This window comes from Neovison vison, chromosome 9 (genome assembly GCF_020171115.1).
Source record: "Neovison vison isolate M4711 chromosome 9, ASM_NN_V1, whole genome shotgun sequence".
In the NCBI taxonomy this organism is placed as follows: Eukaryota; Metazoa; Chordata; class Mammalia; order Carnivora; family Mustelidae; genus Neogale; species Neogale vison.
Window position 1 is genome coordinate 17,641,413 of NC_058099.1, and position 21,295 is coordinate 17,662,707.

Consider the following 21,295-nt stretch of genomic DNA (forward strand, 5'->3'; position numbering starts at 1 on the left):
CAGATGACTTCGGCTAAATTGCACGATGCACGGTCGGAGAGCTGTCCTCGCCCAATTCTTACAGAAGAGAAACCAGCAACTCTTATTGAGAAATGAGCCAAGGTCAGACAGCTAATGAAGAGTGGAACCAGGATACGGACCCTGGTCAGTCTCCAACACATATCACTTTTCCACTATACCAGGACTGACTCCGGTTATTGCTTTAATGAATATTAGTCACATTAAATAAACTCTGATATTCTGATTATAAAATTCCAAGCAATTTCTCTTACACGATTACTGGAAAAGAATGAACAAAGTTACTGAACAAATAACAAAGCCCTCTTTCATCTGTGTGCTCGTTAACTCTTCCCAGAACTCTTGCTGGGATAGTATTTTATGTGACCCTCAAGGCAATCACGTGATTCAGCCGGTCAGATACTATTATGATTCCCTTTCCATAGATGTGGAAATGGGGGTTCCAGGAGATTACAAGACTGGCCGGTGACTGCACAGCTAAGATGTGGCTGAGCGGGGCCAAGCATGGATCCCTCCTGAATCCTCCCTCCGTTCTGTGTTAGTCTGATTCTCAGAGCTCCACAGCTGGAAAAAAACAAACCTTGGCATTCAACCCCGCTTAGGCCCAAGTAGACTTACCTTTTTCTGGAACCCTCCCCTCACCTTCCCACCTCAATCTCTTTGTTCCTTTCTGTCATTAAAGAACCTGTGAATTCTGGTGGTCCATTTGTGTGCCTCCTTCTCCCAGAAAACCTTTTCTGACTTCCTCACGCCACAAGGATCCTGCCTTTTTCTCAGAGCTCACGTAAGCCTGATCGTCCGTGTGGTTCACTGGGAAATTAATCATCTGCCTTCTCACCACCTCTAGAATGACTGTAACAAAATGCCACTGAACTCATGCCACTGAACTACAGAATATAAGCACCTTCAGGACAGAGATCACATGTTGGATCCCCAGAACATGGACCACAGTCTCCTGGGCACGAAAGTGTCTTAGCAAAATATGGACAATAGGGAAGAACATGACCATCCTTGACAGAATGTTTTCAAGTTGCAAATCCTAAGCTTCTCAGATGGAGGAGGGTAGAAAGGCCTTGAAATTAGGAGATGAGATCCTGGGTCTTGCCCTCGACTTGGCCTCACTCTCGCTGGGAGGCCTGGGTCAGTGCTGGCCCCCTTGGGAGCTCGGCCTCCTGATCTATAGCAAGAAAAGGCCAGACACGGCCACTACTCCTTTCGGCTCAGAAAGTCCCTGACTCCACGCAACTTACCCCGATTTGGGGAGAACTCGGGAGAAGGAAGTGTATGTTTCATGAGATCATCCCAAAAAAGAAGAGACCCCAACATGTAAAGGCAAACCATTTAATGGTCTCTGACAAGGAGTCAGGGAGGCCACTGAGGACAGCTGTAGTGCCAGCAGAGGGGTCGAGGAGCCTGCCTAAGGCTTACTGCAGTCCTTTCCAAAGACTTCCAGCAATGTCAGCTTGGGTCCAAAAAAAATAACATGGCCCCCGGGGAATGCCCTTGTTCCATTAAAAATAATAATAATAAAGGGAAGACAAAGAAAATGTTTTCCTATGAGCCAACAGTGTACAAGGGAAGTCTTTTTCTATCTTCCAATTGCATATAAGTACATATTCACAGATAAAGGTCAAGTTCACCCAACTTTGCCATAGCTTGCAGTCTGGAGGATCCAAACAGAAGCTTGGTGGGTTTGTTGCAATGTATTCTCGCAATGGGGTGCATGCAGCCCAAAGTGTCAAATGCCCCCTGAGCTCCTGATGCCAGGGGTTTCCCTTAATATCCAGGTTTTCCCTTTTATCTATAAAAAGGCATGTGAAGTGCATTCTAACTTGTTAGTAGACATCTCTAATGGCTGCAGATGAAATTCTGCCTACCTGGCTCATCTCCACCACTTGTAAAGAACAGCCAAGTTCATTGGAATGTTTTTTGTTTATTGTTTTTTGTTTTTTTTCCTAAATGGCCAGTCTGATAGAAAAACGTTCACTGCTCACACAGACAGGTCCTCCTGGCTGACACTGGGGAGCCTTCCTTCACACCCGTGATCACAATGGCATGCTTTCTTGTCTGTCTTTTCCTCTAGATGGTGAGCTCCAAAAGGCAGGGGCTGGGCCGGCACAGAGGGAGCATTCAACAAACATTTACTGGGAGAGGAAAAGAAGAAAGAAAAGGATGGAAATAAAGGAGGGGAAAGCAAAGGAGGGGAGGGGAGGGGGAAGGGAAGGAAGGAAAAGGCAGAAGGAAATAAAGAAGGGGAGAGAAGGAGGAAGGATTTAGCTTGATATTTGTTTGCCAGGAGATAAAGTAGACCCTCCCCTGCTTACATCTGGGTCCTGGCCATACTGAAGACTCATTCTCCAAGCGCTTCCTCCCCTCCTGTCCCCTTGCTTCTCTCGTATCCTCTGCATGGGCTGTCTTTCTCTGCGTTCTGCCCATGCTGTTTGCCCATCCACATCCACCATCCATCCCTCTCCACCCTGCTCTGTGCCCTTGGGAGGCTGGCCTCATTGGAGTGCGTCTGTGGGTTCCTTTGTCCTGTGGCTTCTAGAAGAAGACAGGGAAGCAGAAGGGAATGACAATGTAGCATTTACTCTCCAGGCTGCCTTCTGGCCTGGGGGCTACAGGAGGTTGGCCACCCCTCTTTAGAGAGAGTCACCGCTACTGCCCAGGGGTCCTCTGCACACAGTCACTCTCTAGGTTCCCGAACTACTCTCTCTTCTTGTCCCTCTAGACCAAGAATGCAAATGGCTCTCCACTGTTGCTGACTCTGGCCTTGGCGATTGTTAAGGTCAGCCTACCCTGCTGTAGATAGCTTCTCCTTCCCATGTATCCCTCCTTCAACTCTCCTTAACTGTGCCGTTTGAATGTATCACCTGCTTTCTGCCATGCCCTGGCCTCTGCAGCCTGCATCTCTACCTCTGAAAGTGTTGCCCATCTCCAGCTGCCCTCAAAGCATGCCTCCGCCAGCCAACGCACCTTGTCCTCCTTATCCAAGCAGATCTCTGCCTTCCAGAGCTCTGTCCCACTGCGTGTCATGGGATCAGAGTTTCTTTTGGGTGAATATGGTTCCCCCACCAAAAGAAAGCTCCTTAGTGGTGAGGAGTGCCTCCCACCCCTTCCGGTATCCCCAGTGAAGAGCAGAGGGCCAGGCAGGGATGCACAGACCCAAGAAATGTCTGTTTGCAAATGTTACTGTGTGGTTCCATTAACATGACTGGAGGAAGATAGTAGCAAAAAGTCAGGCTGTGCTGGGCTCAACCCCAAGCCCATCAAGGCTACTCTCTATAGCATTGCCACGGTCCTCGCTGTGCCTCCTTCAGGTGATGGGATGCTCACTCATCCGCAGAGAGGTGCTCCCCTAGGAGCAGCACTCTGAGGGGGGATGACATCATCTGTTACTCTGCTCTGAGCGGCCGCCTATAATTATAACACTCTGGTTCCAAGCAGGACTTAGAAAACATATAGAGGAATCCTGCTCCCTTTCCTATAGGACAGGCCTTTGGAGACTTGAAGTGTGTATACCGCTGCCCTATAGTCTTAGCCCCAGGAGAATTTGCTTATCGTGCCAAACATCTTCATATGGTTATGATATAAGCTCCTGCCTCTCACTGTCCAGTCCCCCCCCCCTTTTTTGTGCCTCCTCCACTGGTTGCTGTTATTCTAGACCCTTAAGAAGGAAAACTGGCTGCCAAGATAGCTCTGATGGTTCTACAGGGGTTCATGGAAGCCTAAGGCCATCACATCTTCTCTCCCAAACTCACTCATTCAGGCACTCCATAATCCCAAGCTCTCGGGGAAAACTGGGAAGAGAACATGAAGGGGCAGGGATGTGTGACCGTCCAGAATGTCAGAGCAGTCCTGGACAGCTGTGTCACCGCAGATGACCAGGAGTCAGAAATCCAGAGCAACCTTATCTCCAGTGTGACTACTAATGGACAGTATGAGCTCTGGTCTCTGTTTCCCTCTATAGGGGAGAAGGGGCTTGGACCAATGATCTCTGAGGATGTTTCTAGGTCCAACATTTGACCTAGGATGAGATGCTCTCCTGGAGTCCAAACATGTTAAAAGACACACTTCTCTGACAGAATTCACCAATCTGCCCAGCTCCATTACTAGGAATCTTATTATACTCAAGGGAATCGTAAATTGTCAGAACAGTGAATTTTAATCAGTGCCGCTCAAGGCAGGCAGGGCACGGGCTGCTATGGCGCAGTGCATGCAGGAATGGAGAAACTTTTCAAGAACTCTGACACCGACACTCTGGTGGCATTTCATTTTATATGGATTCATATTTTGCTGTGTATTTCAAAGGTATTGGTTTGCAATATACAGGGGGGAAAAAAAAAACCCAAAACTGGTGCCTTACCATAGACTGAGAAGTATTCAATAGTTTTATTATCTTTACCCATTAAGAGAGAAAAAGAGAGAGGAGGGGAGAGAAAGAGGGAGGAAGGGAGGGAGGGAGGGAGGGAGGGAGAAAGGACCCTGATGAGAATGAAGTTCAGCTCTTTATTAAAAATCACCTAGATAACGTCAATCAAATTTTCACTGCTTCTACTAAAGGTGCCTGCCTCCCTCCCTCCTTTCTGTCTGTCTTCCTCCCTCCTTCCCTCCCTCCCTTTTCTTAAAGTCACAAAGCAAATATTTCTCTGCAAATGTCCCCAGGTTCCTCTCTGCACACTGGAAAGCCAAAACAGCCTGGACACCGTCATTCCCGGCCCCGTCAGCAGATGACACGCTGCCTGATGGGGCTCACCTGGGGCTCATGACCTTCGCAGCTGGCAAACAAGTGCCCTGGCGTGTGTGGTCACAGAGCTGGCACACAGCTGCTCCCGGACATTCTGGGCAGGCAGTCCCGTGACTTAGAAAAGGGGAGGCTGTTGAAGGCTGCCAACTCTGTCTGCTGATGGTGAGGTATCTGGGATGGGGCCCCACAACCCCTCCATACCAGGACAGTGCCCGCTGCCCTCGGTCCTGACCCAATCAACTCAGCAGTTTTCCCCCAAGGCCTTGTGAAGCTGCCCTGCCTACCAACCCTGCCCTTCAACTCTGCCTCTTACTGCTTCTCAGACTTAAAAATCCTTCGTTCCGTGGGAGCTTTAGAGTCAACAGACCTGGATGTGAGTCCGAGCTCACCATTTATTAGTTGAGTGACCTTGGCTAAATCCCTAGGTCAGTCTGGATCCTGAATTTCTTGTGGCACAATAGGGCTAAAGGTACCCACCCTCCTGGTGCTGAAGAAGCAATTGTTGTAGGAATGGATGAATGAATGAATGAATGAACGAACAAATGAATGAAAGCAGAAACGAAGGAACAAATGAACGTGGAAATGGGTGAAGGACTTGAGGCTATCCGCAGCACTTTGCCCTCCTCCGTGACCACTCTGCCTGAGCACGTGGGTACGTCCCTGGAGTCCAGCTCTGTAGAGCACATGCTGGCTTAATCTCAGAGACTTGCATTTGTGACTTAGCTGAATGGCTCTCCTGACCCATGACCTTGGCGGAGTCATTGCCTCCCCTCAGCTCCTCTAGCTCCCTGTCAGTCAAATGCAAATACTAACCCCGGTCTTGCCTTCCTTACCAAATTCTGTCAAAGCCCAAAGGAGAGCAGAGATGAAAGTGCACCGTGACCTGGAAGGAACCAGCCACACAGCAAGGCTTCTTCCCACTTGGGCCGCTCGTGTCTCTGAACAAGGTGGGAGTCCAGAGCCCGCCTGGTGCCAGCAGGCTGAGCTGACGTGCTTTCTGGCTTGCTGCCAGGCACGACATTCTCCTGCCAGCATTGCCATTCCTTTGCACATAGGTATTTTGTCTGTGCATGGGAGGCCCTTGCTTTTTTGAGAGAGACATAAAGAGAAGAGTCAGCAGAAAACCTGCAGAGGTCGGCAAATGCGCTAGAGCTATCAGCAAGTCCAGGGTCCTGTGCGCTGGACAGAATGGAAAAGTCCAGCGTGAATCTGGGAGATCAGGAAAGTGGATGCTGCCTGTCTCTCTGGCTTGGAACTAGTTCCTCTGACTCCCATATTGAATATAGATCCCCCCAGGTTCACCTCTGGGCTTTTCCTTGAGGGTGCTGTTTAGAGTTGACAGTGCAAGCAGAGGCTAAGGGAAGCCTTGGACAGAAGCGTCCCCTTTCTGCCCTCTTCTCCGCAGTGGATGACATGTCCCTCTGCCCGGAGTGCCCTCCTCTCTCCCCCAACCCAATCTTGGATGTCCAAACCAGATCAGAGCTTTTCTGGAGGTATTTGAGTGCCAAGTCAGCTTTTTTCTCTTTGATCTCCCTTGGCACTCCCTAAACACAGCGCACAGCGCACAGCGCACAGCACACAGCACCTTCCTGACACAAGTAAGGACAAATATGCTTACTGAGACCTCATGGCCCACCAGCCACGAGCAGGGAGACCACGCGCTACACGCCCCTCTCCATCTCCAGAGCAGCTTCACAAAGCAGGTGCTGTTATCCCTCCCATTTTACAGAGGAAGGCATGGCTTCTAAGAGGTTACAGAGCGAGGAAACAGTATGGCTGAGACCCGAACCCAGGCTGTGTGACCCAGCTGACCCCTGGATTTATCAGCACAGTGCAACAGAACGAACACTCGGCCGGGAAGCGTGTTCCCTGATGCTCTGTCCAGCACGGTAGCCACTACAGCCCACGAGGCTGCTGAGTCCGTGAGATGTTGTTCATGGGACTCAAGCCAGATTTTAAATTTATTTAATCTCAACTAATTTAAACAGTCACAGTGGACTAGGGAATGCGTTGTACCCGACTCTACCACGTGCGTTATGACAGTTACCCATTATGTGGCTCACATTACCCTGTTTTGACTCTGAGCTTTTTAGGAAGAAGGGGTTGTCCTCTCTCACAGCCCACAGCGGGGGCTCAGCGAATACTGTTTTGGTGGGCTATCTTCGTGTATCGTCCCCATAAGAGATGCGTAAGAGGTTGGCCTCAGTCACCAAGCTACGGTGCAAGCCAGAAAATCTGCTGGAACCCCTAGGGCTCTCAGGCCCCTCGCCTATGTGATGCTGAGGGGCACCGGGTCAGCTCACAGCTGGGCATCGCCTGCCTGGCAGGTCTTACCTGTGCGGAGAGTCGGGGTCGAAGCAAGTCTTGGTGACATCCGTGATCTCGGGGTCGCAGCACTCTCCGCCATCAAAGTTGAACCGTTCGTAATTACAGTCCATGTCGCACACCCCGTTGTGCTGCTTCTTCACGAAGGCAGGGTGACGCAGGTGGCGGCAGTCCCCGCCGTCGTGGCCGGTCAGCGTGTGGTTGCACTCGAGGTCGCAGCTCTCGTCCCCGATCTTGCTGATGTCGCAGTTGGCCAGGACGAGGCGGTGGCGCAGGGAGGAGTTGCTCACCTCGAGCACCTCCAGATCCCAGGAGATGTTGTAGTGTCTGAAGGCCTCGGCCAGCTGCCGGTGCTGGAAGTCGATCTGCTGACGGCTCACCGTGGGGTTCTCATGGTTGTCGTCATGGAGGTTGACCACGCGGTAGCGCACCACTTTGGGCCGGCGGAACCGCGGGAGCTGGTTGTAGCTGGCAATGACCTCCGTGTTGTCACACAACGTCTGCCCACACAAGGGAGGCTCCAGACTCGTGTCCAGCAGGAAGCCATGGGCACCGCTGAGTTCCACTTGGGGGATGTTGCCGTCCTTCATGGGGGACCAGGTGTGCTTCATGTTGTCCCAGTTCTCCTGGAGGAGGAGCTGAGGTAGAGGCGCGTGGAGGCCATGGGTTTCCATGTCGAGCAGGATCTCCCGCTGAGTCCGGGCCACCTTCCACAGACTGAAGCGCTCGATGTAGCCCCGGTAGTTGTGATTCAGAGCACTGCCCCCCAACATGAGCACTTTACACTTCTGGGTCAACGGGCTGAAGATGCCGCCCACCTGCTCCCCCGAGGTGGCCACCTGGGCACCGTTCACGTAGAGTTTCATCAGCCGCCCGTCATAGGTGGCGGCTAGGTGCACCCACTGGCCTGGGAGGTAGCTGCGGTGGGCATTGATGGTGGTCACTTGCCGGGCTCGGTCTGTCTTCAGGGAGAAAAAGTAGCGTGGGTCTCTGTTGCCTTGGTCACTGACGGTGTGAATTCCCACGACCCATCCTCGGTCACGTGAGGTATAAGAACATTTGTCATACAGCCCTATGTGGCCCAGAGAGAGAGAGAGGTGTCAGTAAAGGATGGAAGAGGGCACTCAGTTACTTCTCTCTGTTAAAACTAGTATGAGGATGTCTTAGACCAGCAGTTCTCAAACTGTGCCCTGCAGGGTCCTCTAGTTCTTAATGAAGCCTCTGGGACCAGACTTAGGACAAGATAAGGGCAAGAGGAACAGGAGGAGCTGGTTTTGGTGGGGGGTTCTCCCCACTATGTTAGCCCAAGTGGTTTCACTTCCATTGGTTCTGAACATGGAACATACAAGAAAGATTTCGGTTTGTAGAATGGGTACTTAGGCTAAATACCAACAGTAACAACAATAGAAATCTGAACACCTTTGATTTTGCAAAATTGTTGGATGGGGAAGAGGATATTATAATAAAGAGGGTATTTTAGGGGTGCCTGGATGCCTTGGGGGGCTAAGCCACTGCCTTCAGCTAAGGTCATGATCTCAGGGTCCTGGGATGGAGCCCCGCATTAGGCTCTCTGCTCGGTGGGGAGTCTGCTTCCCCTCTCTCTACCTGCCTCTCTGCCTACTTGTGATCTCTTTCTCTATCAAATAAGTAGATTTTTAAAATTTTTTTTAAAAAAAGAAGGTATTTTAGGGGTGCTTGGGTGGCTCAGTTGGTTAAACATCCAACTTGTGGTTTCGGCTCAGATCATGATCTTATGGGTGGTAAGACTGAGCCCCATGTCAGGCTCTGTGCTCAGCAGGAAGTCTGCTTGGGATCCTGTCTCTGTCCTTCTCCCAACTCGTGCACATGCTCACTCTCAAATACATAAATAAATCCCCCCCCAAATTAAAAAACAACCAAGAGGGCATTTTAAGTGTGGGATGATATATGAGGCAAGAGGAGAATGGGGTTAGTAATGAGTAGAAGATGTTCATTGAGAAGGAGCACCCCTATTACGGCCACCAAAACCTTGGGCACACATCACCGCTGGCCGTCATCAGATGGCCAGTGGTGGTGAACTGTTAGCAAATTTGGCCCAGAGAAGCAAGAGTCAGGGGCCACAAAGCTAATGCTTCTACCTTCTAACAGGAAGCCATCCTGGCTAGCCCTGAAATCCAGCCCCAGAGAAACGCAGACATGCTTACTGTCTGAGTTGGAAAGATTTTTAAAGATCATTGCTTCCCACTTTTTCACTTGACAGGTGAGGGATCTCAGACCCAAAAAATGAAAGGCATTTGTCAGGTTACACAGAGTCAATGACAAGTTTCTAAGACCCAACTCAGCTTGCTTTTCTCCAACACTAATGTTAGTATTTTCAAAAGAATGAAATGAAAAGCATCCTCTTAACATAAAAGATGTGGAGGACTCCTTCATTACTTAAAATCGTCCAAGCCTCTCTATTGTACTAAAGTCTGTGTGTGAATTCATTTAATCCACATAACACCCTTACGGCGATGATGTTAACAGACACGAGATTCTCAAGAAAGCAAAGAGGTGGATGGGTTAAAGATCAACGGGCTGGTCAGTGGCTCCTCCATCCATCAGACCCTGGCATTCACCACCCTGTGCACTAACTCTGTGGGTGCTTCCTTCTCCCCTACCAAAGCCACCAGGGATCTAGAACATTCCATCTTGTGGGGAGTGGGGACAAGTTGGGTGTTCAGGAAGGTCCCATGACTGATGTCTCTAGACTTACTCTGGGAACCCCAGGAAATCACTTAGCAGATTCTCTCTGGATTGAGTTATCTTTATAATCACCAACCCCCATTCCTCAGCTTTTCTGGAATACACCCAGTGTCCTTGGCACAGACAGGCTGTTGGATGGGGAAGAGGACTTTCTAATTAACAGTGTGTTTTAAGTGTGGGATGATGTATGAGGCCAGGTGGGAGGAGAAAGAGAAGGAGATGAGAATGAATACAAGATGCTCATTTAGGAGGACAGTCCCTACTCTGAGCTGGAGACCTGTTGCGGTCACCATAACTTTGAGCGTGCATCTGCCATTAGCGTTCATCAATGAGCATGGACAGCTTCCAGCAAAATCAATGGAGGAGGCCCATAGGCTCTCTGCTCCTTTGTACCGGGGCCTCAGAACTTGTGTAAATCTCTGTTAGCATTGATGCAGAGGGCAGTTTTGGCCTGGCATCTGAGTCCGCCTATACCCCTCCTCCCACTCCCTGCCCAACAGTCCCTCAGGCAATGGCTGGGGTCGCTTCACAAAGTCAACCTGCTCTCACTGGCTGGTCAACCTTGGTGAAGCACTAAGTACCTCTTTGGGGGTCTTGGTTCTCTATCTGGTGAAGGAGGGGACTGAATAAGTTTCCCCTCGCATGCCTGGTAGAAGTCTGCTTCTCTGCATTTCCAGGTTTTCTCCATCACTAAAACAGAAACCACCTCTTCCAAGAAGCACTCCATGATAGCCCTGTAAAGAATGTTCATCTTTCCTCTCAACTCATTTTACTTTAAGGCAATTAGACATTTGCTCTCTGGTTTTGGAGTCCCCCTAGATGGAAGGGTTATTGAAAGGGAGAACTCTGGCCAGACCACCTGTCCCCTGCCTAGGACCTTGTACCATGCCTTGTCTACAGCAGGCCCTCAACAAGTGTCTCACGAAGGAGCATAGGAAGGATTCCAAATAGAGCCAGAGAAGGAAAAAGGACAAACAGAATCAAAGGCCCTAACTTAGGTCTTTATAAGAGTCAGAAGAGAGGTTGTGTTCTTCGTACCACAGAAAGAGCAGGATCTTTGGAGTAGGAGTCATTCTGATGAAAGAGTTACTAAGTCGAACATCGGGGCAACCTCCCTTCACTTCTGCAGGTCTTCCTTCTTTTGCCTAGATCTCCCTTCCAGCACGCTGTCTTACTCAAGAGACACAGCAGATACGCCATCCTTGGCACACAGTAGCCATCCAAGTGGGAGCTCATTTTTAAGATGCTGGTGAGTCTGGGAGTGATGTCAACGATGCCAAGTAGGAAATGACAAGAAACAAAATACAGAAAGGCCAAAGAGAGCAGGCATCCTGAAGGCATCTTGACTAATCAGCAAGAGTTGGTAGGATGAAGGCTCAAAGAAAGCATGAGTCCTCCCCAGAGCCACTGGCAAAGCCTCCTTAGAAATCACGAACCCCATCTGCTTAGCTGCTGTCAGGACACTGTGTGTGAAAAGCTACCTCCCCATGGACCCTTCCAAAGCGGAACCTCTGACTCCAGATTTGGAACGAGCTATCCCAGCTCTATGTGTTGCTCCTTGCCAGGAGGATCAGTGAGAGCAAAGTTCCTGCTGCCGCCACGCTTGGTCTCCCCCTCCCACCTCTGAGCTCCCCTTCTCTTGCTCCCCTGGTGAACCCTCCCCCTTAAAGAGAAAATTCTTCTAATGAGAAAATTAACATCTGAAACAGGATCCCCTTTTCCTCTCTCTTTCTCTTTTACTCTCTCTCCCTGCAGGTTTTTTATTTTGCCAGGGGCTCTCCCATCCCTGGTTTTCCTGTTGCCTTTGGAAGGCGGCTAGCTGGGTGAGCAAGGTAAAATGTTTACACATCTGTAGGGTGCCCTCAGTTCAGAACCTTCCTAGGGCTTGGGACTCGGCTCCAGCCCCCTCTGTTTGCAGTTGAGAGAGAAGAGAGACACAGTGAGAAAGGCCAGACTCTGCCACACAGAGCCAAGGACTAAGAGCTGGCTTTGCCCCCAGAGGCAGAGGGGAAGGGCAAAGAGAGGCTTTTCAGTGGAACCAAGAGGAAACGCGTGAAGGGAAATGAGAACCTTGAAGCAGTGGCTTCAGAAGTTCAGAAGGAAATATTTATCTGGAGTGTAAGTGGCAAAAGGAAATCACTGAACTTCAGCAGGGGTGGGATGGGGGCGGGGATAATGGTGACAGGGACTTATTTCTGTATGGAAATGACCTACTTGACGGTCGTCATACTCAGGGGGACTTTGCCACCAGCCCAGAATCAGGGATCTGGAACCAGAGATCTGGATGACCTTGCCTGGAACAAGTCACACCACCCCTTCTTCCTGCCAGACCGCCGCCTTTCCCTTCTTGGAAAAAGGAGAGGCTGGGATTAAATGATCCCCCTACCCCTACAATTGAAGAGCTCTTTTGTTCACTGCTAGAATGGTTCCTTGTAAGCAGCAGGAGCTCAGCACAAGTGTTGATTTGAATGTTGGATGCCCTGTGGCATTACTAATGCTCGCGTGCCCAGGTCCCCTCTGCTCTGTGTATCTCCATAGAGGACAAAGAACGGTGTTCCCTAGAGGACATGGGAGAACCCCCACGCCCAGCCTGTCCCTCCCCATAGTTGTCCAGGAAGACAGAGATGTAGTGAAGGAAAGAGAGAGAGGCCGTCTGCAGTCTGCACCATCCGCGTGGTGCTGGAAGTTGATCCCAGGGGACACATCCCCATGTGACAGGATGAAAGCTACAGGGCAATCCTGCACACAATCTACATCTAATGAGCATAAGCCCGCCTCAAGGCCATGAGCGTGTGGAAACAGACACCAAAAGGGTGCAGAGCCCGTGAGGTGTGCTGGGCACGCACAGAGGGACAGGCCTGGACCCAGACCTGGAAAGGGCTTGCTCTGGGCCTCGTGGTAATCACTGGTCCCTCGAACCCTGGTCCTGCAGCTCTTCTAATGGGCCGTCATCCTCCCGCAGCTAGGCCTGCTTTGAAAAGGGCTTCAGATGCCCCCAAGAAGCTTGCTGCCTGCTTTTTAGGCTCTTTCTTCTCATCTACCCACTGAACCCTACCCTGGAGATACAGAGCATACGTAAAAGAGGCTAGCACAAAGGCAGAAGGCTTGTACAGAGTGTCCAGAAACCCTGGCCAGGGCTGTTACCAGGTGTCCACTGGGCTCTGGGCTCACCCTTTTGGGATCACTTGCATGGCACTCTCCCAGGGCAGCTCCGTCCGACCACTCTATTCCACTCCAGGAACAGACCAATCTTCCATCCAACCATCACATCCCTTCCTATCTGAGAACTCTCCCCTTCTGTAATGACTCATCCAATGTCTGCGTTTCCCACCTGTGTGTCTGTCTGGTTCATTTCAAAGTGCCCAGCATGCAGGGCAGACCCTGGTACCTTGCAGGTGCTCTGGAGACTTTGTCATGGCAAATTAAAAATCAAGGAAGGAAAAGAAGGTGGGGGGAGGTTTCCCTAGTGGTGTGTTCTTTACAAGAGCATAGTACCCTTTACTTAGAACTCGCTAAGTCCCGTGTGTTCGAGAGTAATTCTTCTGCTTAACCTTCACGACGGAACTCTCAGCTTTGCCCATTCTTCAGAGGAAGAAATTCAGAGGAATTCCAAGGCAACAAAGCTCGGAATCCCGGTCTATAGGATCCCCCCCGCCCCCGCCCGCCAGATGCCTCATCACCCCAGAGCCAAGTGGGCTGTTTGAAGGCACAGCCCCCACTAAAAATACTTCCGTAAGTCCCACAGCGCCAACACAAGGATGTTGAATTGAACTGCAAGCCAGGAGGCTGCTTTTCATGTCCTTCTGCCTGGTCTAAAAAATTGACTAAGAATCCATGATTCTTTATTACTAGGGGTTAATCTGTTCCACTTGGCTCACCCAACTTCCCCGGGACTCAAGACGTGCCGGGGACTTGCTGTCTTTCCAGAGTCCAGAGAGCCTTCTGGAGCTTGTCTCTAGCACCTGGACTTCCATGCCCAGCTTTCCCACCTGTTTGTTTCTGACCCAGGTTTGTTCCAACCCGCAGGGTCTATACAGAAATGTTGTCCCCCCCATCCCCAAGGCTGCAGTCACATTCTTAGCTGGCTACCAGCTTCCTTTCTGTTTGTTATGGGCTGAATCGTGTCCCCTCAGAATTTGTATGTTGAAGTCCTAACTCTTAGTACCTTAGGGGGTGACCTTCTTTGGAGGTAGGGTCTATACAGAGGTGATCAAGCTCAAATGATGCCCTTCGGGTGGGCCCTAATCCAGCAGAGCCAGTGTCCTTGTTAGAAGAGGGAACTGAGACACAGACACGCACAGAGGCAACAACGGTCGTCTACAAGCCAAGAAGAGAGGACTCAAAAGAAATCCACACTGTGGCCACTTGGTTCTCAGATGTCAAGCTTCCGAACTGTGAGAAAATCAATTTCTGCTGTTTAAGTCGTCTGTTCGACGGCACCCTGTTAGGGCAGCCCTTTCAGTCCAGAACACCACGCTTCCACACATCTTCTAAGCTCTCCCATCGAAATTTCTCTAAAATCACACCGTCCCCTTCCTCGTGCCCAGTTCAGAGTCCTCTTCTGGTTAGGACATATGCCTCAATTTACTCAGTTCTCAGAGGGAGCAAAGCGAGGTGCATCAGGAGGACACAAAGACGGTGTCGCGGTCACCACGTGCAGGAAACGTGCTTCACGGGGGAGGGATGCTTCTGTGTCTCAGCCTGAATGTGCAAATCCGTAGGCCCTGTGGGGTGCTGAGCAGATGGGTTGCGGCTTCTGCGCCAAGGTGTCTTCTGCTCGTGACCACCTTCTATAACAGGTGCTCTTTATAGCCGAGGAAGCTGAGACTCAGAGAGGTGAGGTCCCCTGCCTCAGGTCACACAGCACTAAGTGGTTGGAGGGATTGGAATTAAGGACTCCTGATTTCAAGTTCAGTTCCCCCACAGAGGAGTGGGACCACAGCTATGACTCCATGCCGTGCATGTGTTTTGTTTCATTTTATGTGCCCCCCCACCCCCCACCCACGATTTTCTCAGGGCATGGTTTAAGCCAACACAAACTTAGGTGTGGTAACACTTTACTTTCGGCACTGTCAGGGAGGAGGATTAGCACCGCATGGCAAGTCTATCAAGTCTATACTATTTGGTTTTCTCTCATTGGGTGAGTGGACAAGGGAAGAGATGGGTACTCTACCTGGGTCCTTTTGGCTGGAAAAAAAACCCAGCATTTTCAGCTAAATAATAATAAGAATAAGGAATGTTTGCTGAAGGCCTCTATGTAGCAGTTCCTGTAGCAGGCACAGAGATCCCATTTGGTGCTCAGAATGACCCCATGAAGTGGGCTTTCCTGACAGTCCTTTGACAGAAAAGGACCTTGAAGTGTGGAGAGGCTATGTGATCTCCCCACAAGGATCACAGCGAGACGGTAGCAGCATCACAGCCAGATTAACTCTAAAGACAGAGCTCTTCTCCAGGATGCTTTCCTTTGGTGGGAACAACTCTTAGCTTGGGGTCAAGGTTCTCACGGTCCCATCTGCCACTGCTCTGCTGTGGGTTATTGGGAATGCAGCCCCCCTCTCTGGGCATCCTCACACCCTGCCCTATGAAGTAGGAGGGCTACATCAGATGGCCACGGGGACCCCCCTCTCTTAGACTCCCTGTGACTCTGAGATCCTGAGTCCTTCAGAGAGTCCAGCCTTGGCTCCTGTGGAGAGAGGTATGGTCATCGAGGAGGAGGTAAAGGGAAGGAAGGCAGCCTCAGGACCTTCCAACTTAAAGATGTCTACTCGCTATGGAACAACTGCCAGAGGAAGACAAGCGGAGGTAAGAGGTAAGGGGTACAAAAGGGGGAAAATCAGGTCAGCAATCTGGGTTTGTTTGTTTTTTTTTTTTTTTTCCAGGAGGCCAAAAAAAGTTAAAAGCCAAAGGTTGGAGATGGCCCTGTTCTATTTTGTTTTGTTTTGTTTTCCCTTCCATGATTTAATGGCTGGTATCAAAGCCACAGAGAAATGCTTGACAGAGCAATCCTATGGAAAGCTTTTATCTGTCCAGAGGACAGTGATTAAAACAGACAGATTTGGGTTAAGTATACCCATGGTCCCTGCACTTGGTTCGGTCGGGGGGAGGACCCCCAAAATGACCCCAGAGGACTCCGCAGTCCCAGGCATTCAGAGGAGAGCCGGGACATCACCCAGGTGGGGGCGCCAGGGAATGTTCCTCAGCATCCTCGTGCCTCCGGGCCTACCTCAGCTCAAAGGATTGATTTTAGGCTCAAAAGGAGGATGTCTGGAATATATCGTATCTGGCTGGAGGCTTATCCCAAACTATACTGAGTTCTAGACATCCCATCTCCTACTATAAGAGACAAAAGAACCCAGAGTAACCCTCTGGAGGGATTCACAAGATCAGGATTCTCTCAGGGGTCCCCCATGTGTCGGCCATGCACATGAGCCTGTTGGACCAAATCTGCCTTTGCAGGGTGGCACGGGACAGTGGGAAGAGTGCCCGCAGAGGCAGGTAGGTCTGCTTTCTACCTTCACTCGTTTATCTTTCTAGGAACCATTACCGGAAAGCCCTCTGACTTCGTGGGTCCGCTGGCCTTCTTTACTAGCTGGGTGACCTTGGGGGAGTTCAATTCTCTGAGCCTCGGCTTTCCCACAGGTACTGCGGGGATTAAAAAGTCTTCTCCTATAGCTCACACAGAACTCATTGGAGAACGAAAGGAGTTAAATAAATGCATATTTCCTTGTAAACTATCCAGGGGGAAGGCAAGGTTGAGAAGAGTATGCTTACAGGTTCCTGAAACTCATAAGCTTTATTAATACACAGACTTCATGGTGAGTTTGGGTTGGCAGACTGCTCTTGGGGGCTCCAGGTGCGCCTGCGTCTGCCTCGGGTTCTTGACTCTTCCGCCTGCCTCCTTTGCTCCTACGTAAGCAGGCTCTGTGGACATGGAAAGGGAGAGCTTTCACAGAGCAGTAACCCAGCATCACTGCGGGCTCTACCATTCACTAACTATGTGCCTTGGGAAAGTCAGGGCACCTCTTCTAGTATTAGTCTGCCCATCTATAGGCAGACTAAGACAGGGACACGGTCTTCCTCTGCCACTTGTAGAGGGAACTGATAAGATAATGAACATACCAGGACTTGGCCCACGAGCACAGTCGTCGTAACAGGCCTTAAGCACGTGTGCTGTGAAGTCTTATCTGTGGGAATCCCAGCTGTGCTGCTTGGCGGGCCAGTAGCCTTGGGCAAAATCCCTTCACCTACCTGATAGTTTTCTCAACTGTAAACTGATCATAACAGTACTTAACGCACAGTGCCATTTTGAGGATCTAGGGAGAGAAGGCAAACACTCATTTGCATAGCATGTGACGCACACCAGCTACACTTTTTATTGATATGAATGTCTGTTCCTTTTCCTCAGAACTGGGACCAGGTTTTTTTTTTTTTTTCCCCCCACCTCTTCTTCTGTGCTATTAAACTTTATCCTTTCTGACACTCTTCTCTGAAATAGAAAGGCACGTGCCTGGCTATCTTTGTCACACGTTCCCAATGATATTGGAGCATACAAAATTTTTAAAAAAGAAAGTGGGAGAGGAAGAAGACAAAGAGATAAAAGGAGGAGGAAGAGGAGGAGGAGGAGGGAGAGAGAGGGGTCTCTGCACTGTCCGTTTGCTTGCTCCGAAACGTTCCCCTAGCACAAACCAGGCCCTAGCAGACTTAGGTGGTGATGCTGGAGCCATCCTGGAGAAGAGAGCCCACTTTGGGTCATTTTAATGACTTGAGGACCTACAGGCTGTTTCCTGCTTACTCACCAAACCTCAGGGACCGTGAGTTCTCAAGGACCTTGCCCGCCATATTCTTCATAGCACTCCCAGGCCCTTTACCCTTCATCATTCGTGGAATGGGACATCGTCAGGGCTGGAGGTTCCCTCAAAGGTCATTATATCATCCATTCAAACCCAGTTTGAATCATCTGTACGTCTTGACAAGAGAGCATTCATATTTCAAAACTAGAGAACTCTGTGTCATGTGAAGAAAGCCTCTCTACCTTTGAGCATTTCTCAACGCTCTCCTGCGGTGAAGCCAAATCAACTCCCTCTCCTTGCCACCCACTGCTCCAGGATCTGGTCTCCAGGGACCCACAGAGTTATTCTGTGCCCTCTAGGACAGCTGGGAAGAGGTCTGAGGATTTGACTGCGTTATCCCTGGCTCTTCTATACCCCGTGTTAATGTCCCCGGGTCCTGGCTGGTTCATCCACTTGGCCATTCACTGATTCATTCAATACATCTTCACAGGACATCTACTGTAGCAAGTTCAACCTAGGCATTCAGGGTATGGAGCATGACCAGACACAGGATATACGTATCCTTTTGTGAGAGACCGCTAATCCCTAATGCTAGTAGTACCTGTCCTCCTATTGATGCAATGTGGCTATAGTAAGAATTAATAATATGCAGTCAGGAACATCTATTATCATCATATCTGCCTCCTTATGTTATCCCTAGGATCACTATTCTGATTTGTTCTAATACCACTTGGAGCCACATGAACCTACCGATAAATAGAAAGCCAACATTTATGATGTGTCATGTTCAAGGACAAGGACTTTATGGGCATCATCTCACTGAATTATTATGACTATAAGTTCTTTTGTTCCCATTTCATGGATGAGGAAAATGAGACTCAGCTTCCTTGACTTGGCAAAGGTCTTTAGACTTGTAATCACATAAATAAGGTTATTTGAACCTAGCTCCAACTCCAAAGTCAACTGCTTAACCAATGCCTTACGTTTTCAATGAATAAATATAAGAAAACATTCTTTTAAAATCAGTTGACTATTTCTTCATACAGTCATTTTTCCCTGAAGTTCCAAAGAGTACAGAGTTTTAATTATTTCACTTGCTTTTCTCAGAACTCGCTAAAAGAAGAAAAATAGAAACTATGATTCTATTCATACAGATGGAGAGAGTGAGCCTCTGAGAGAGTGGAGAGTCCACGTTTGTTCCCCAACTCTGCATCTAGAGCCTTCTGTAGAATACCCAAAACATAAGCACTCAGTATACATTTGTTGAATGTATGAGTGTAGATATGAATAAATGAATGAATGAAAGAAAGAAAAATAGGCTCAAGGCTTGTAAGGATACCCCGTTTGAGTAGATTTTGAAGTTTCAGACCATCATTAGAGCACTGAAATGAGAGCTGTGACTGGGGGCAGGAGTGGCATCTTTGTGATACTGGGTAGAAGCCTCTTCGACTTCTTGGACCTCAACTTCTCCACCTGTATGATGGGGGGTTGCATTCGTAGTCACTAGGTTTGGCTGTGTGAAATACTAAAATAATGAGGGGTCAAGAGAGCATAACTGAGCTGTGTGACCTGTGGCAAGCTGTGCCCCCTCTCTGGTCCGCTTTCTCATCGGGGAAAAGAGAAGACTATGGTGAACTCATTTCTAGGGAGTCTGTTAAAAATGCAGGGATAAGATTTCTAAGTTGGGAGTGATTAAGCCATGAACTTTCGCCCCGGTTGGCCACTAACATATGAGTGATCTTGGGCAAATGCTTTTCCATTCAGGGTCACATCATGACTTTCCTGGCCCTGGGCACTTTTCCCTCCCTCCGTAAATATATAGAATTATATTTTACAATTATATTTTATACAATTATATTTTATAATTATATTTTACAATTACAGTGGCAGAAAGATGTATACAATCAAGAGGCTGGATTTATCATTATTCACATTATTGACTATTTTCTTGTGAAAATATTGGCCCCTAAAAGTCCCTTGCTTTTCAGGCACCATGCCAGCTGCACCTAGTAGAAGAGTCAGCCGTGGGTCCACATCTGGACCTTAGATCCTCATCTACAAGACAGCACCGGGAGGGTCTCTGAGTACCTGTAGCCAAACCTAAGGAGCTGAGAGGGATGGAGAAGGTTCCCACCTGGACGAGCCAAGTGATAGACATTTCGCAACTGACGCAGACCCACAGCAAGTTATGTAAAAATGCATCCCAGACAGTGTGGGCTGAACTCTGGAAACAAAAGCTCCTCTCTCAGGTGAGCCTGCCATCAGCTCATTCTGGCCCACACAGCCAGGGGTGAGCCTTTCAGGCAGGGCACACGATGGCAAAATGAGATAAGGAGGGGACGCGGCCAGACCGGCAGACTTTCACTCCACTCTGCATGGCCGGTGCCATCTGGGATTAACCCTTGCTCTGTCCCAGGCACTGTGGTCAACTGCGTGGATTAGCTCAGGCAGCCTTCACAATAGTCTAAGCAGGGAGGCAGAATTATTATTCCCATTTTACAGATGAACAAACAGAGGCTCAGAGAAGCACAGATAACTTGCCTAAGCCTGAGTAATTCGGTGGCAAGTAACAGAGGTGACACTGGAACCCAGGTAATCGGACATGAGAGTTTGTGTTCATAACTTCTAAATTAGGCTTCCCAGCTAGGGGAAAACGGACTGTGTGAGGACAAGGGGCAGTTCTTAATTTTCCATAAATAAAGCATAACAGAGTAAGTTTTCATAGAAGTATGAGCAAACAGAGCTCAACGGAAGGAACACTAGAGACTAGAAGGCCACTCTTAGATGAGTAGCACAGAAATGGCCTTGCAGGAGGAAAAGGAACTGGGTGGGAGAGGCCCGGCGAAGACCTTCCAGGAGAAGGCAGAACATGAGAAAAGACTGGGAGTTGCTCTGAAAATGGGGAAAGGCCTCTGTTCTTGATGGAGCTGAAGGTGCACAGAATAGCAGGGGGAAATGAAATTGCAAGGTCTGCCTGAGGTTACAGCGCCAAGGACTGTGAAGGGCATGCCAAGAGACCTGAAGTTCATCCCACGGACAACAGGGCATCTTTGGTGGTTTTGAAAAAGAGTCCATGCGTGGCGCTGGGCGGGTTCATTAGCTTGGGGATATGATGTTCCTATCAGTAGGGTCCTATTGAGGGAAGAGCCAGGACTCGTGCCTCATGTGATCCTGCCCAGTGCTCATGGGACAATCTGGAGTTATTCAGACTTAAGTCCTATATTGGAAAGCACGGAGTGTAAGGAATCTTTTGAAGAGAGAAGGCTGACAAATTTTTCAGATACTAATTTTCTATTGTGTGTGTGTTTTTTTCCCTACTGCTTTAATATCCACCAGAAAACTGTGCCTCATGATTGAACCCAAGGGACCTCTTTAAGGCTCTAGAAGGATAAATGGTAGTTAGATCTCCCTGGGACTTCCGAATTTTAATTTTGTTCCACTAGGTGCAGAAAGATCTAGTTCAGCCTTGAGCTTGGTCTCTGGTTGGTGTTGATCAAATACCATGAACCTTCTGGGGTTTTGTTTCCCCAGCTTCTTCCCTGGGAGAAGGCACAGAGTTATCTTGAATTTTCCCTTCTGCTCAGATTCGCTCACCACATAAGTTCCCCACATACAGGTAGTCTATGTCTTTGACTTCATACTCTGAGTGCTTAGCCTGGGACCTGACACATGGCTGACCCAACAAACATCA

The 21,295-nt window shown here is 49.3% G+C and overlaps 1 protein-coding gene across 1 annotated transcript in view; it reads right to left on the reverse strand.

Moving 5' to 3' along the window:
- PAPPA (pappalysin 1) overlaps window positions 1-21,295 on the reverse strand; it is a 235,416-nt gene that overhangs the window by 195,435 nt on the left and 18,686 nt on the right. The window contains exon 2 of the mRNA XM_044265042.1: window positions 7,100-8,162. Within this exon, the coding sequence (XP_044120977.1) occupies window positions 7,100-8,162 (1,063 nt within the window). The remainder of the gene's footprint in view (window positions 1-7,099; window positions 8,163-21,295) is intronic.